Below are 16,259 nucleotides of genomic sequence, written 5' to 3'. Positions count from 1 at the left end.
GAGTTTGAACAGTCATATACTGTGTGCTTTTCCTCCAGTTGTTGATAAGAAAAGTAGGCCATCAGTATAGAAAGAGTATTTTGAAACACATTCATCATTAATTTTTTAGTGAGATTGCTGGGTCAATCGTGTCTGTAAAAGTTCTGCAGTTGGGATGAGAACTCTTGGGATTAATTTGGCTCTTTGAAGAGCGAGGCGGAGTTAAGCGTCTGTGTCTCCCGTGGGGCACTTTAGGGAGCCGCCTGCCGGCTCGGGTGACTTTTGGTTCCACGGTGAGCTCTGGGCAGGCGGTGCCTGCTGCTCTCTGCCATGGTGGTTTCTTCAGCAGTGCTTTTTCAAAGCTCCAGGGACGGGTCGAGTGGATGTGTTTATAAAGGTGCTGGTGATAAGCAGAAAATTGGGAGCAACAACAGACTGTAAACATGTCATCCTTGCACTTGATCTTGGGGAGAATCTGCTCTTACTTTGATAACATAATAAAAAGAATTTTGCCATTGAAGAGCTGGAGATGACCCCTAAAAATCTCATGTTTTAGTAACTGAAGTTTACGTCATGGCATTCTTATTTACTTTAAGGGAGTTACAGGCCCTGTTAGGGCACCTTTTACTTGGTAAAGGGTCTCTCTTTATAAAAGTGTGAGAGACTTAATTTGAGGATTTGGGGGTTTTGTATTTAGGATCTTTGTTGCTGTTTTGCTGTTCATGTCATGTTAATTTCTTTTTTTTTTTTTCATTGCAGCCTTGGTGAGTATAACTGACAGACACAATTGTAAGATGTTTAACGTGTATGTGGTGGTGATTTGGTTTATGTACAGAGCTTGTTTCACTGCTTGTCAGACTGCATCTTTACCAGTCATTTTCATCGCTGCACAGTCCACTGCGAAGCATCTGTGAGTGCTTATGGGGACATCAAGTGTCCCCCACCTCTCTTTGTAACAAGTTCCTAAAAGGAGTACCAAACTGTACAGTGTAAAAGCAGGTGTTCTTTTCTTAGAAAGCTTTAGAAAGTATACCGCCGTTCATTGTACGTCACCTTTTAGGCATTGTTCTTGATTTGTAGGTTTCCAGCTTCTTACGTGTGTCCTGTCGATCTCTTCTCTTGGACAGTGGAGCACACAGTCCTCTGGCTGAAGCCCAAGGGTTTTCAGTTAGAAGCAAAGATTTGTTTCCTTTGCTCTGTTGTTTGTCTCAGGATATTTGAATGCTCACAGCCCGTTTCTGTAATTTTTAAAAAATTTTTTCAGTTTTTATTTATTTATTTTTTTGGTTGGGGGAAGTAATCAGGTTTATTTATTTGTTTATTTTTAATGGAGGGACTGGGGATTGAACCCAGGACCTTGTGCATGCTAGGCATGCACTCTACCACTGAGCTATACCCTCCCCACCCCGTTTCTTTATTTTATCAAGTGTGAGCCAAGTGCAGCTGCATATTTAAAAATGGCACCAACAGGCCAGGGGAAGGGTGAGCAGTGGAGGCAGCAGCCCTGGAAAGAGCTTTGGGAGGCATCCATGGCTGACGTGGGAAGGCAGATTGGCTGTGTGATGGGCAGTTTATCTCTGGAAAAGTATGAAAGTTCACGGGGTGAGAAGTTTAACTGCCCTGTACTTTGTGGTCCGAGGTCATCGTCTCTCTCTCCAAAGTCCTTTATCTTTGGGTGAGTCACACAGTGTCTCTGGGCTGAAGATGAAAGGCCTGGATCTGATGGCCCTTCCCATTGTGGGCTCCTGTGAGGACCCAGCCTGGACGCCTCTTGGTAGGTCTTGGTTTTCGTTCCAAGAAATGTTTAGAAACCAAACTGATAATGGGTTCTTGAATTGAAACAAAGTGCATTTTTAGATAGTATGCCTGATTCTTGGCATTTTACCTGATCCCTGGGGAGGGTAATGGGGTGAAAGTGTTTGGAAGGCTATAAAACAGTGTGAGTTTTCCCCCTTTATTTTCCCCATTCTTGGTGTCATGATAAATTGAAGCAACCTGAAGACCATTCCATACTTACAGTCAGCTGTTTTAAGTGGTCAGCAGTTTTGCTAAAAAAGAATTTCCAACACCTCAGTGTCATCAGTGGAGAGCAGACCGCTCAGCCACCGCTGCTGTGGACCACGCCTGTTGTGTGTCTGACTGCCACACTTGTGCTTTAGGTAAAGCACACTGTCGCATGTGGTCTTTTTTCCTTTCTTTTTAAAATAACTTCTACTGAAGTAGGTGAATTAGGCATATATTTTCTTGAGTGTCTCATAGAAGAATCTGTTAAGGAATTGGATGCAGTGAAAATGATTGGTCAGGTGAACTCTTGAAGTGTCACTGGTGGGTTTTGTTTAAGAAAATTTAGAAGAGCTCAGCCGTCTCATATCCAGAAATGATGAATGTTGAATTTTTGTGTTTAATCAGAGTACCTCCCATATTTGCTTTGGGGATCAGCTTCCCTGTGAATGTGTACTTTACATAGGCTTTCATAATACATTTCCAGCTTAAAAGGAACTTTTAACTGTTGGCAGTGCCATTTAAATAGCTGGTTTGGGGACATTTGTTTCCTCCTCTACTATCCTTGCCACTTTCTATTAAATAACACATCTGATCTCTCCCGTATTAAATAAAAAGTGTCTGCTGTAAAAGCAGCAACTCAGAGGGAATGTGTTCTTTCCCCTTTGGGACATTCTGGAGTCTTCCTGCGGTTGCTGCTGGTGAGGGCGCATTCTCAGCCTGCTGAGCGCTTGGGTGACTGACGCCTCGGAATGGTCTCAGCACATGTGCCGAGCAGGATTTTGCTTCTCGTACGGGTTTTCCTGTATGTGTTCCGAGCAGGATGTGTTTCCTTTCATATGAACCATAGAAGTGCATCTGCTGGAATCTTTAAACAGATAACTTCTCAATAAACAGGAAAATGTCAAAATTGCGGTCATTTTTTATGAGATTGATGGAAGTAGACAGAATAGAGAAAATGTAGTAACATTTACTCAGGTGTTTTGAATGTGTTTTATTTGATGCTGTTACAGTATTAGAAACACCCTGCCTTGTCTACATTTTTTTCCTCCTAATGCCCATTTCTTGTATGGCCTGTGAAATACATTTTCTACGTATGACTTAGTAGCCAGTACCACGAGAAGCGTGCCTTTACACTCTCCTACAGGTTGAGAATTATCAACTGACTGTAAGAGGAAAGTTTTATTCTGTGAATGATGTTTACCAAACTTTCCTGTGACGCTTATAAAATAAGTCTTAAACCATAGAGGTAGACTTTATTTTTATAGCTTGTTCTTGGTTAAGGTGTTTACCTGTAAAGAAAATTTTAATCTTTTTTTTTTTTGATGCCTTAGATGAGCTGTTAAATATTGTGCGTATTGGTAGTCAGCTTTTAGATTTTCTTTATTTGAAGCTAAGAGCAGGAATATTTTATATGCTAATTAGAAATTAACATGAGAATGTACATTGGTGCAACCACTATGGAAAATAGTATGGATGTTCCTTAAAAAATTAAAAATAGGACTACCATATGATCCAGCAGTTCCTCTTGTGAGTATTTATCCAAATGAACCTAAATCACTATCTTGTAAAGATATCTGCTCCCCCCATGTTCACTGCAGTATTATTTACAGTAGCCAAGATAGTGGAAACAACCTAAGTGGCCATCAGCAGATAAATGGAAAAGAAAATGTGGTACAGTGGAATATTATCCAGCCATAAAAAGGAAAATCCTGCCATTTGTGACAACATGGATGGATCTTGAGGGCATTATGCTAAGTCAGAGAAAGACAAACACTATTTGTCACTTACATGTTGAATCTTCAAAAAAGAAAACAAAACCAAAGCAAAACAAGGCCCAAACTCAGGGAAGCAGCACAGATTGGTGGTTGCCAGAGATGGTGGGTAGGGGGGAGGGTGAAATGGGTGAAGGAGTCAAAAAGTACAAGCTTCTAGTTACAAGATAAATAGTCCCGGGGATATAATTTACAGCATATTGACTATAAAAAAGAAATTTCAGAGAAATTTACTATGATGGCTGCTGGACAATCAAGACTCTACTCTTAATCCTTGTGCTTGGCCTTCAGTGTCACCTGGAAATTTGGGCAGAGGACACATGTGTCAGTGTTTCTAAAATAGAAGTTTCACCAAATCCCAGAGAGTGTTTCACGATTGGGTCTGCACTCAACCTGCTCTCACGTTGTCTTTCAAAGATATGTCAGTTTTTATTACAATGAAAACCATTCTAGAATAGTCCTAGTCTTACTGGAAATATGGATGGAATGATAAATTGCATATTTTAAGGCCTTGGATAAGGTTTGTAATTCCCAACATTTTGTGGAAATTAAAAACCACGTTGCATTTTCTTCTATCTAAAGTAAGTTTATTTTGAAATTTGTAAACATTTCCTTGGTTTGCCTAGTAAATGACTTATCACTACATTGTCTCCCTCCTATGACCACGAGGGTCCTTTATTACTGCAATAATTGCAAAGAAAAGGCCGTGCAGTTTTAAGAACTGGTACTTGAAAGACCTAATAAGCAGACCGCTTCTCCAAGGTTGAACTCAGACAAGACGTTTAAAATAGTATTTCCTTGGACTTCTGGCTGTGTATTAGTTCAGGATTCCTTCATTTATTCTTTTTTAATATAACTGAACATTAGATTTCTTTACAAAATGCTTTAGTTTTGGGGGGCATGTAATTTGGTTGAAGATATTGAATAAAAGAACTCCTAAGTTTGATGAAATGACAATTTGGAAATTTATCACTGAACATTAAAAAAAATTGGTGAAACACTGATACCATTTGATAATGCAGACATCTTTCTTGAGAGGAGGAGATTTTTCTGTTTGAGATAGTTTTTTGTTTGTTTGTTTTGGTTTTTTTTTTTTTTTTTTTTTGAAATTAAAGTGTAGTACATACCATGCTGAGGTGGGACAGCATAAGACTTTGTAAAGGTTCCTTGATAACTGATGCTAGTTCATAAACCGGAAAATTATGCTTTTGGCTCATAATCAGTAGGAAATTGATTTGGGTCTTCCCTTTGGGTGGGGAAACCTATTAGTAGGCTCTTAGATGATAATTGCTGGCATAAATTTATTGGACAGTGCTTACTGTGCTTCAGATTCTATGCTAGGCACTTGTTAAAGAAACAGCTTTATTGAGATATAATTCACATGCCATACAACTCACCTACTTAAAGTGTACAGTTCAATGGTTTTTAGTGTATTCACAGATACATGCAACTGTCACCACAACTGGAGAATATTTTCATCACTTCAAAGAGAAACCCTATACTCTTAAGCTGTAATGTCCTATTCCCCTGCACCCCCACCCCCACACAAGCAACCACTAATTTACTTTGTGTCTATAGATTTGCCTATTCTGGACTTTCATATGAATGGGAATCATAATATGTACTTTTGTAATTTGCTTCTTTCACTTAGCGTAGTATTTTCAAGGTTCATCCAAGTTGTAGCACGTATTAGTAAGTATTCCTTTTTATTGCCAAATAATATTCCACTTTGTGGGTGTATCACATTCTGTTTTTCCATTCATCCAATAGATACCCAACATATGGGTTGTTTTCACCCTTTGGCTATTGTGAATATGCTGCTATGAAAATTCGTGTATTTGTCTGAATACCTGTTTTCAGTTCTTTTGGGTATATTCCTAGTTGTGGAATTTCTGGGTCATGTCATAACTCTATGTTTAATCATTTCAGAACTGCCAGACTGTGTTCCAGAGCAGCTACACCATTTTACATTCCCACTACCAGTGTATGAGGGTTCTGATTTCTCTGCATCCTTGTCAGCACTTGTTATTCTCTGGCCTGATTCTAGCCATCCTAGTGGGTATTTCATTGTGATTTGGATTTACATTTCTCCAGTGACTGAAGATGTCCAGCATGTTTTCATGTGCTTATTGGGCATTTGTATATCTGTTTTGGAAAGACACCTGTTCAAGTCCTTTGCTCATTTTTAAACTGGATTGTTTGTCTTTTTATTATTGAGTTATAGGAATTCTTTGGAATTTGGAGTTATAGGAGTTACAGGAAACCAGATATATGTTTTGCAAAAATTTTGTCCCATTCTGTGGGTTGTCTTTTCACTTTCTTGCTGGTAACTTTTGAATCTGTACGAGGGTTTGTAATTTTGATGAAGTTCAATGTATATATGTATATACTTTCCATTTTATTGCTTGTGCTTTTGGTGTCATACCTAAGAATTCTTTGCCAGATCCAAAGTCATGAAGATTTACTTCTGTGTTTTCTTCTAAGAGTTTTAGTCTTTGATCCATTTTGAGTTAATTATCTTATATGATGTGAGGTTGGGGTACAGCTTCTTTTGTATGTGGCTATCCTGTGGTCCCTGCACCATTTGTTGCAAAGACTCTTTTTGCCCCCCATTGAATAGTTTTGGTACCCTTGTCAAAAATCACTTGACAAAAGATGTGTGAATTTATATCTGGACTTTCAGTTCTAGTCCATTGATTTATATGTCTATCCTTGTTCTGACACCTCACTTTCTTGATTTCCATTGCCTTGTAGTAAGTTTTGCAACCAAGAGTATGAATCTTCCTAATTTGTTATTTTTTCAAGGTTATTTTGCCTATTTTGGGGTCCCTTGCAATTGCATATGAATTTTAGAATAAGTTTGTCAGTTTCTACAAAATTATCTGGAAATCTGATAGGAATTGCATTAACTCTGGACCTCAGTTTGGGCAGTATTGCCATCTTCATTTTAAGCCTTTTGATCAATGAACATGGGATGTCTTTCTGTTTAACACGTTGATCGCCACATCACCCAAATCTGGGTGACAATTGTGTTTCCTCAGGGGTCTCCTCACCCAGATATGGGCGATGCTTTCCTTCATCCAATCATGCAGAATTTATTCCAAATTTATTCTATACAGAATAATGACATCCCAAGAAGAAATAAAACTGTAAAGAGTTTGAAAATTGAAAATAAGAAAAGAATTTTTTTAACAATTCCAATTATACTGGAAAAACAAACAGATTAAGTATAAGCACATGTATTGTTAGTGTATCACATTGCAGTGAAGTGTGAATTTGGTCCCTGCAGGAAACAACCGATCCACCGTGAGCAATCAGCGTGTTAATTGTGTCTTCTTTAATTTCTTTCAGCAATGTTTTGAAGTTTTTAGTATACATGTCTTTCACCTTCTTGCTTAGGTTTGTTCCTAAGTTTTTTATTCTTTTTGATGCCATTGTAAGTGGAATTGTTTTCTTAATGTCACTTTCAGATAGTTTGTTATGAGTGTACAGAAATACAGTTGATTCTTGTATATTGGTCTCTTACCCTGGATCCCTGTTGAACTTGTTTATCAGTGTTAATAAATTTTTAGTAGATTCCTTAGGATTTTCTATGTGTAAATCAAGTCATCTGCATTCAGAGATAGTTTTACTTCTTCCTCTCCAATGTAAATACTTTTTCTTTTTTTGTCTGATTGCCCTGGCTAGAACTGGTAGAACATTGATAAATAGAAATGGCAAGAGTAGACATCCTTGTCTGATACCTAGTGTCAGGGAGAAAGCGTCTTTCACCACTGAATATTGCTTTAAAAATCAGTTTGAAGAAGTTGCCTTCTATTCCTAGTTTGTTGAGTGTTTTTATCCTGAAAGGGTGTTGGATTTTGTCATATACTTTTTCTGTGAGATAGTCATGTGATTTTTGATTTTTGTTTGATTGATGTATGTTACATTAATTGGTTTTCAGATGTCATACCAACCTTGCATTGTGGAATAAGTCCCACTTGGTCATGATATATGATCTTCTTCAGATGTTGCTAAATTTGGTCTGCCAGAATTTTGTTGAGGACTTTTGCATCTATATTCATAAAAGATACTAGTCTGGTTTTCTTGTGCTGTGTTTGTTTGATCTTGGTATCATAGTAATACTGGTCTCATAAAATTTGTTTGGAAATATTCCCTTTTTTGTAAGAATTTGTTAAGAATTCATATTCATTTTTTAAATATTTGGTAGACTTCAGCATTGAGGGCATCTGGACCTGGGCTTTGTCAGGTTATGTCTTTAATTCTTATTATAGCTATCATTACCTTCATCTTATAGATGAGGAAACTGAGGCTCAGGAAGATTAGTGGCAGAGCTGGGATTTGAATCCGGATTACCTTATGTCAAGTACTAGGATGCTAACAACAGCTGGCATTTATTGTGCAGTTAGTTGTTTCTGACCATCCAGGGTACTTTAACAAAATAATCGGGTACAATCCCATCAGCAGGTGCTCATTTAGTGATCTCTTCAGATTTATATGTATTGTACCCATTTCCAGATAGAGAACCTGACATTTAAGAAGTCAGTGACTCGCCCTGGTGAACCATGGCCTAGAAGTCAATGGTACACTGTGCTCCTCACTCACAAGGCTGTCTGACTCTCAGTTGCTTTTCTCTATTGTGTGGAGAAGTAGCCGTGCCACGTGTGGACAGCAGAGCCCAGATCAGGTTTGACCTTGGATTTGAATGGCCTGGCCCAGTCAGCACAGCACTGCGAGCCCTGGCTTTTCTCTCTCTCTGCTCCGTAGCTAACAGTGTGCTCCATGGTTGTAGCGAAAGAACCTGTATATCACTGACTTCATGTAGTTGGGATGGAAGCATGTTTAGCATATGTCACTACGTACAACAGGGAAGTGACTTTGAAAGGTATTTTAGTGTGTGAGCCAGCCAGCAGATTTGTGTGATAGCTATCAATGAAGACGTGCAAAAGTACTTATTTATATTAATGTTCACATTATTGGTGAGATTATATGGTATTCTAGTCTATTTGGGTGAAGAGGAAAAAAAAATCTTGATTTTTCAAGGTAGAGGCTTCCTCAAATATCCATTCTCATTGAATAGTGAGGCACACACACACAAAAGGCTGGCCTGATGGTGCCTGTGTGCGCTGGGGGGCTGGCTGAGGGCCGTGAGGGCTGACCTCCTGCAGGGTGGGGCAGGTGCTGTCTTGGCCTGGCAGCCAGTGTCCTGGGAGCCCCCGGAACGAGGGGCTGGAGGCGCCACCGTACAGAACCAGGTTGTCAGCGTGGCACCTACTCGTACCTGCGCTCACCTGTGCTGGTGTCCCGTCCAGGTCATGCTGCGTGGCCTCCTGGGGCAAGTGGGGGGCGGGCCTCAGATTGTGCAGCACTGGAGGGGCAGGGCTGGGTGTCTGGCTGCCCCTGATGAGGCTTTTAGACAGTTTTCTCTGCAGCCCTTCTCCCATATCCCTGTCTTTGGAGACACAGCTTCCTTTCTGAGCGCTCGGCGGTTTCACAGTGGGCCTGGCGTCCTTTTGTGAGCCTCCCCTCCCGAGACTCAGCTGAATGGAGGAACCCCCACGTCAGTCAGTTACACGTGCACGACAGCCTCCCATCTTCTGCGGTTTCATTGTCACCTTTGCTCTCTTGTGGGCTCCTTTCCAGTGTCCTTTCTCTTGTCCTTTGGTGTTTATACCTGCTTTTATTCCTTTACTGTCATTTTATTAGGACTTCAGGAAAGAGTAGAGGTCAGTGCCATTTCTGTTTCTTTTGTAAATTACCTCTTCATGTCCTCTGTGTAATTTCCTATTGGGATTTTCATGTTTGGACTCTAAGAACTTCATGTATGAAGGGTATTAACTCTTGGACAGATGGTGCAGTTCTCCCTTCTTCTGCGTTAACTGACTTCTAAAACGCTTGCTGGAAGGTGATGGCAGGGATTCCAGCCTCTGCTGACTTGTGCAGATGGCCGGGTAGGGAGGTGGATCCTGAGACCAGCCGGTGGTGCGCTGGCTGTTGTGTGGATGTGCTTTTCTTTTGGTTTTCATCACCTCATGGACGCTGTCTCATCTCCTCCAGCTTGAGCAGTGTTCAGCTGTTTCACAGATGAGGGAACCTGGCCAAGGGGAAGCGAATTGTTTGCCATCTCCTCTCCCGAGTCCTCTGTGTCTGGTCCCGGTGGTCAGCTGGAGAGGGCCGGCAGCCGCGGGCTGAGGAACACACGTCCTCACCGGCCCGCCGAGGCTTTGTAGCCTCGGCCCAGCCACATGCCCTAGGCTTGGAGAGAGGCCACTTTTGCACATGCCTCAAAAGGGTAGGAGGAGGTGATGGCAAAACTGACTTCTCTCCTTCTGCACTTAGCAGTGGGCCCAGAGCCACAAAGAAGAGAGTTCGGGGGAAGCAGTTAGCAGCAGCCCGACACGTGTCACCTGCTTGGCCTGATTGGACAGGTGTTAGCTCTCCTCTATCCTTGGGGATCAGGGGACTGATTTTCAGCTGAGTTGTGAAGGTTTGACCGTGTTCCGTTTCCTCCTGTGTTTTTGGGTGCCTTCTGTCCTCACTAGCATGAACAGTGTGTCCTGCGTTAGCAGATGGGAGAATCGCATCGCCGTGTAGCCGGGGAAGCTGCAGTCAGGTGGGGCCTGCTGAGCCTAAAGCCTGACGCTCTCAGTGCGCATGTCTGGTGGACAACCTAGTGGAGTTTGGAGTCAGGGACGACCCCTGACAAAGCCCAGGAACACTAGCTTGGTGTCACTTCCTGTCCCCTAGGTCTTCTGGTTTGCTTGGGAAGCGGCTGTGGTGAGTGATCACTTCTGACATGAAAACTCATCCCAGTTTTGTTCCCCTCCCTGAGTTTTCCTTTTCCTCTGTCACTGCTAGCGCCATGATCACTCCAGGCCTTTCTCAGGCCCAGCTCACTGGCACAGCTGCTTCCCTAGCCCCTCGCTCTTAGTGTCTAAAATTTCTGTTACTCTTTTCCAAGACCTGACTTTTGACCCATGGGCTCCCTTTAGTGAGCCTCCTAGTAGCAGTCAGCTCTGGGGGTTTGGTTCTGAGTTGCTCTGATCATCCTGCCCACGTTGGAAGGCTCTCGAAGACAAGGGTGGTTTGCTTGTGTTGAATTCTCCACTGCACAGAGTTGGTCTGGTGGAAACCCTCGTGAGCAGGCACCATTCTCAGACACCAGAGTGCTGATGTCTGGGGAAAATGCTCAAGAACGGAAAAATTACCTTGGCAGACGGAGAAGAAAGCCACTGTGTCATGTTTGGGGAGGGGGGGTGGTTTCTTCAGCTTCAGATCCAGCAAATAACTTCATATCTATAAAAGGGGAGGGTCAGAGTGGATTATTTTTCCATTTCCACCCGACTACTTTTCCTTCATTCTTTACCTTTATCTTTTGAAATTAAAACGGATGCACTGTTTCTGGATCTTAAATTAGGAATTTTTCATTTCTTTGTCATTCCCTCCGTGACGCATTTTGCAGCTTTCTCTGGGTATGTGCTGCTAAAGGAAATTCGGATTTGCCATTTGGCTATTTTTTAGGCGAGCAGACAGGATGCCATACCATTCTGCTTTCTTCTGCTTGGAGCGTTTTGTTTGTAAAAGTAAAACTTTCCCCTCTGTGCATGAGTTCAACATAATTTTTGTTCATCCACAGACACAATGAGGCGAGTGGTACGACAGAGCAAGTTTCGGCATGTATTTGGACAAGCGGTGAAAAACGACCAGTGTTACGACGACATCCGGGTTTCTCGAGTGACCTGGGACAGTTCCTTCTGCGCTGTCAACCCCAGATTTGTTGCCATAATCATAGAAGCGAGCGGGGGAGGAGCGTTCCTTGTGCTCCCTTTACACAAGGTGAGTCATCTGACTTTCCATCCTGTGGAACACCCCCTGGTAATCGCTGCTTGTTCCATGATAAATTGATTTTGGAGATTGATAGTTCACCGAGAATTGTGTGATTGCTGGGACCATTAGACTGATGTAATTGAAGTTAAGTTCCACATGCTTTACTAACCGCATCCGTCTCTTTCTGACAGAGAATCATTAAACAGAATGGTGAACTCTGTTCTGGGCGTGCCCTCTATGGATGAAAAAGAGTCTTTTAATGATGCTGTGCACATGGGCAGGCACAGGAATTTTATGATTTGGCTAGTAGTCACCCACTTTTCATAAATGTTTTTCCAAAAAGCGTAATTTTAAAAACAGTTATATTTTTTAATGAGCAGAAATGTTAAAGATTATAAGATGATCTCTTTTGTCTGTGAAGTCATGAGGACTGAGACTTTCTGTTTTTCTTTGTGTCTGTTTTTGAATGGTAAATGGGATGAGAGCTCAAGAGAATGTCCCCAAACAATGCAGATTTCAAGTCTGGGCAGTAGCAAGTTTCAGCCTAGGATCTAAGCTGTGTTAACAAGCAGTGGAAATAAAAGGATCTTTACTGAAAGTGTTTCCGTGTGACCTTCAGCCTTGGTGGGCTTCCTAGTTCTCCCTTCTCCTGACTTGATCCTTCCAGATAGACCCTCTCCAGTGTGGGGGAGAAGATAGGAGATTTGTGATTTTTCTGACCGTTCTTGAAAATGGTAGATGAAAACCTGCAGTAGCTTTAACAGGAAAGCCCAGAATTGCAAACAACAGTGGTGGTGGGGTGGGGGACACTGACGAGAGAGAGACTGGAACGAGTCACTTTCTAGTTAGTGTTTAGGAGGAAAATAAGTTGAGTGAGTCCTGAGCCCGAGTGATGAGGGCCCGGTGCCGACGAGGATGCAGTGTTGGATCACGTTACAGCTGTTTCCACTCTGCTGAGAACGGTGGGTCTTCCCGAGTTCTCGCCGTGCGTGTTAGGGCATGTCTCATCATAATGGACCATGGGATTCTCAAAGTGGTTACAGTAATGTGGATTTCTGTCAAGGTACTGTTTCCTATTGCATTTTGGTGTTTTTTCCTTGTGAAAACTTCCAGTTCTCTTAAACTTTTCACTCTCTCAGATGCTCGTGACGGACTTGTTTTCTTTGTACATCGGATTTGTACGTCAGTGGCTGAATTGATGTGATATTACACAATAGGACCATCTCACGACAGAAATAGGAAGTGGATGCCTTTGGGTAATGAACTTAATATGTGTTTCCAAATGTACCCGCCTATGGCACAGTTGTTGATTATATTTTAAAGGAGGAACTTTTCACTACATTGAAATTAAAATTTCTAGTCAGATACTTTTATTTTTCTGGAGAAAATTGCTGTTTAGTGGCAAATAACACATTACACTGTTCTAGCTCTACTTACCTGGTTTTGGAGCGGGCGGTTTGAATTTAAGGCTAGTTGCATTTGGTCTCCACGACTTTTTGGTTGATTTGTTCAGCAAGAGCTTGGAGCACTGCAAACTGGACTTTACAGTGGTGGGTTTCATGGTGGCCAGCTGAGAAACTGCCTCAGCTTGTCAGCCAGGATCGGGCACAGAAGCACCATCATCTCTTTCGGAGTTAAAGAGCGATAAATTTAAGGCATTTTTTTGCTTCAAAAAAATGGATCAAGCTAATTAAGAAACCCAAAATAAACTGCCGAATGGCTAATCTTCTGATTTCAGACAGTTCTCTTCCAAAGGCTCCACATCCCCAAAAGGCCCTGTGAGTCCTTTTTTACTTTTAGAAACCAGGGAAACAGAGTTCCATTTATTACCATTTCAGGGAGACCTGTATGCAGTTCCTAAGCTAATTGGATCCTTTTTTTTTTCTTTTACTGCAGGTACTGGGGATTGAACCCAGGACCTCGTGCATGCTAAGCGTGTGCTCTACCACTGAGCTAACTGGATCTTATGCTTTGGTTTCCCCTTGCATTAAGTGGCCTACAGCTAATACGTAGATTTGGTGTTTTGTTCTTTAATTAGTGTGTAGGAATTAGGACAGGATAAGTTGCTTCAGAAATTATCATGTTTGAACAAAGTATTGGTTTTCGGAGGAGCCTGCAGGGTCTCTCCCAGGCTTATAATTCATTCTGTGTGGCTTTGTTCCTTGAATGTTAATTTTTGTTGGAGGAGGTGACAATGACATCAGCCCAGTGGCAGCCATTGGAAATAAGGTCAGTACTTGGGGTTGTTGACTTTTATAATTGACAGTTTCACCCTTACTCTGAGGGATTTTCGGGTATTAAAGTGTGTGTGTTGAGCTCTTAGGGTTAGTGTGGTGGCGAGGAAAGAACACAGGTCTGGGAGCCGGGGATTCAGTCCTGACTGGGTCACTGGCTTGTGGTGGGACCTGAATGTGTCACTCTGTCCTGCTCTTCTGTTTCTCTGTCTGTAACATGAGGGGCTGCATATAAAAGTGATTTTTTGCCTTGGCAATTCTAGGTGATCTCAGAAGTACTTTGCCTCTCCTGTGGTTCTCAGTTTCAGCATGATTTCTAGTGCAACCCAAAACTCAGCAAAGGAAACACTGTTGTTCCCTTTTTCCCCTCCCTGGTGCCAGCACATAACTTTGGGAAGTAGATGCCTTTTTACTTGTGGCTGCGTTTCCGCCAAGGCTGAGCCTAGCAAAGTGGTCTGTGGCCCCTGTAGACAGTTCTGTGTCTCGGGAGCTCCTGTGGCATCCGCTGTGGTGGCAGCGCCTAGCTAGGTACCCTGGAGTGTCAGGTTGCACCCCTGTTTTCTTTTCTTCCTAAGGCCCTGTCCCTTGACTACCTAGGCTGCTGGAAAATAGAACTATGTTCCATGTTGTCAGGAAACCTACATTTCTTCCTGCTTTATAGGGCTGACTGCCCTCTTGATACCTCTTTCCTTATAACTTTGGTATAATAATGAATATTTGAATAAGGATCGTAAGTTTTACGTTTTTACAGATGCTATCTCACTGTTTATACAATACAAAGTCTTCATTGTTCGTTGATGGTTCACATGCAGTCGGTTGGTTTGATCATCTGTAAGCTGAGTGTCTGCTGGGTGCAGGCATCTCTGCCCTCCAGGGGCACCGCGTCTCGTTTTCACTGTGCTCACTCTCCTAATCCCCAGAAGCTTGCTGGTACTTCGTCTCCCCATTAGAAGTGCAGCCTTGAGAAATATGTTGGGGACCCTGAGTACCTAGTGAACCCAGTAATCCTAATACAGGACTTTGCCCCGGAGAAGAGGTCCTACAACTTCAGTGTCTTGGCAGCTATGAAATTGTTTTATAATGAGGTGCTGCTTCTGTTTAAAAGCAAAGAAGAACCCAGGGAGGGGATAGCTCAAGTTGTAGAGCGCATGCTTAGCAAGCATGGGGTCCTGAGTTCAACCCCCAGAACCTCCTCTAAAAATAAATAAACCTAATTACTCCCCCCCACCAAAATAAAATAATTAATACAATAATTAATAAATAAAATATTTTTTAAAAAGTGAAGAACCAAATTCCCACATAGAACATGAAGTGATGCTGGAAATGCAGACTGCAGAAAGTGATGCTCTAGGTATGTTTTCGGCTTCTGTGTGTGTTGATAGCAGTCCGGGATTTCTCTAAACGTGAACTTTAGGAGATGGGTATGGTGTTTAATAACTATCTCAGAGACTTCTGGTAATGTTCCCTCCCACCGCCCCACCTTCTTTTCCTGGCTTTAGTCAGCCAGGTTGGTTTTGGTGATGCTTTGGAGGCTTTCTGTACATATTAATATTGAATATGTGTGAATTTTTTTTTTTTTGAAATACAGTTTACAATGTTGTGTCAATTTCTGGTGTACAGCACAGTGCTTCAGTCATATAGGAACATACATATATTTGTTTTCATATTCTTTTTCACCATAAGTTACTACGAGATATTGAATATAGTTCCCTGAGCTATACTAAATATGTGTGTATGATTTTAAGATATATTGTGACTTTTTCTGCAAGGCTCCCATTTGAAACATGACCTTCCATGAATTTCTCTTCAAAGCTAGTTAGCGCCAGCAGTAAATAGGATTTACTGCAACCTCATGAGGCTTGTGGTTAGATTCTGGGAGAGTCGTGGTCTCTGTCTTCCAGGACTTATAAATGGAAAGAGTAGTAGAGACAAACGCATTAGAACACGTACGCAGCAAGAGGTAGGCTTAGGGATGAGTATATGTTTATTTAAGCATATGGATTATAAGGGTTCTGTTTGGGAGGTTCTGTTAGAGAAAATGGGGTGTCACTGGAAGAGGAATAGGGAAAGTGCTGAGCCCCGAGGTGGGGCGACTGAGATTAGCACACCTGATTCAGGAGTTCTTTTGTAATGCTCCCACAAGCCGGGGCACACCGCTCTGTCATGACTTTTCAAGGTGTGGCTTAGTACATTTTCTTATTCTTTGGTCTTTTGGAGGATGAATAATCGCAGTCTTGCCTAGCAGAAATTGGCTTTGTAATTCTGGCTGTAAGGGTTTCCCCCTACAACCGAACAAGGTACCTTGTCATGGGCACACAGGTCTCGGCCCCCGTGCCCTCCACCACGCGGGCACAAACAAGTGTCGCCATGCTCGTGGTGTGGGGCTGAGCGTTCCCAGCCCCGCTGTGGACTACGGAGGCGCATACCAAGGGCAGCATCTGCG

At 42.2% G+C, this 16,259-nt stretch overlaps 1 protein-coding gene across 3 annotated transcripts in view; it reads left to right on the top strand.

The window, feature by feature from the left end:
- CORO1C (coronin 1C) overlaps nucleotides 1–16,259 on the top strand; it is a 69,184-nt gene that overhangs the window by 15,791 nt on the left and 37,134 nt on the right. For all 3 annotated transcript variants that reach the window (XM_032472029.1, XM_014551899.2, XM_032472030.1), the window contains exon 2: nucleotides 11,392–11,591. In XM_032472029.1, coding sequence (XP_032327920.1) covers nucleotides 11,397–11,591 — 195 coding nt within the window. In that variant the 5' untranslated portion in view covers nucleotides 11,392–11,396. The remainder of the gene's footprint in view (nucleotides 1–11,391; nucleotides 11,592–16,259) is intronic.

This window comes from Camelus ferus, chromosome 32, assembly GCF_009834535.1.
Source record: "Camelus ferus isolate YT-003-E chromosome 32, BCGSAC_Cfer_1.0, whole genome shotgun sequence".
In the NCBI taxonomy this organism is placed as follows: Eukaryota; Metazoa; Chordata; class Mammalia; order Artiodactyla; family Camelidae; genus Camelus; species Camelus ferus.
Note: the sequence above shows the minus strand (reverse complement) of the source record. Positions and strands in the feature narration are given on the sequence as shown.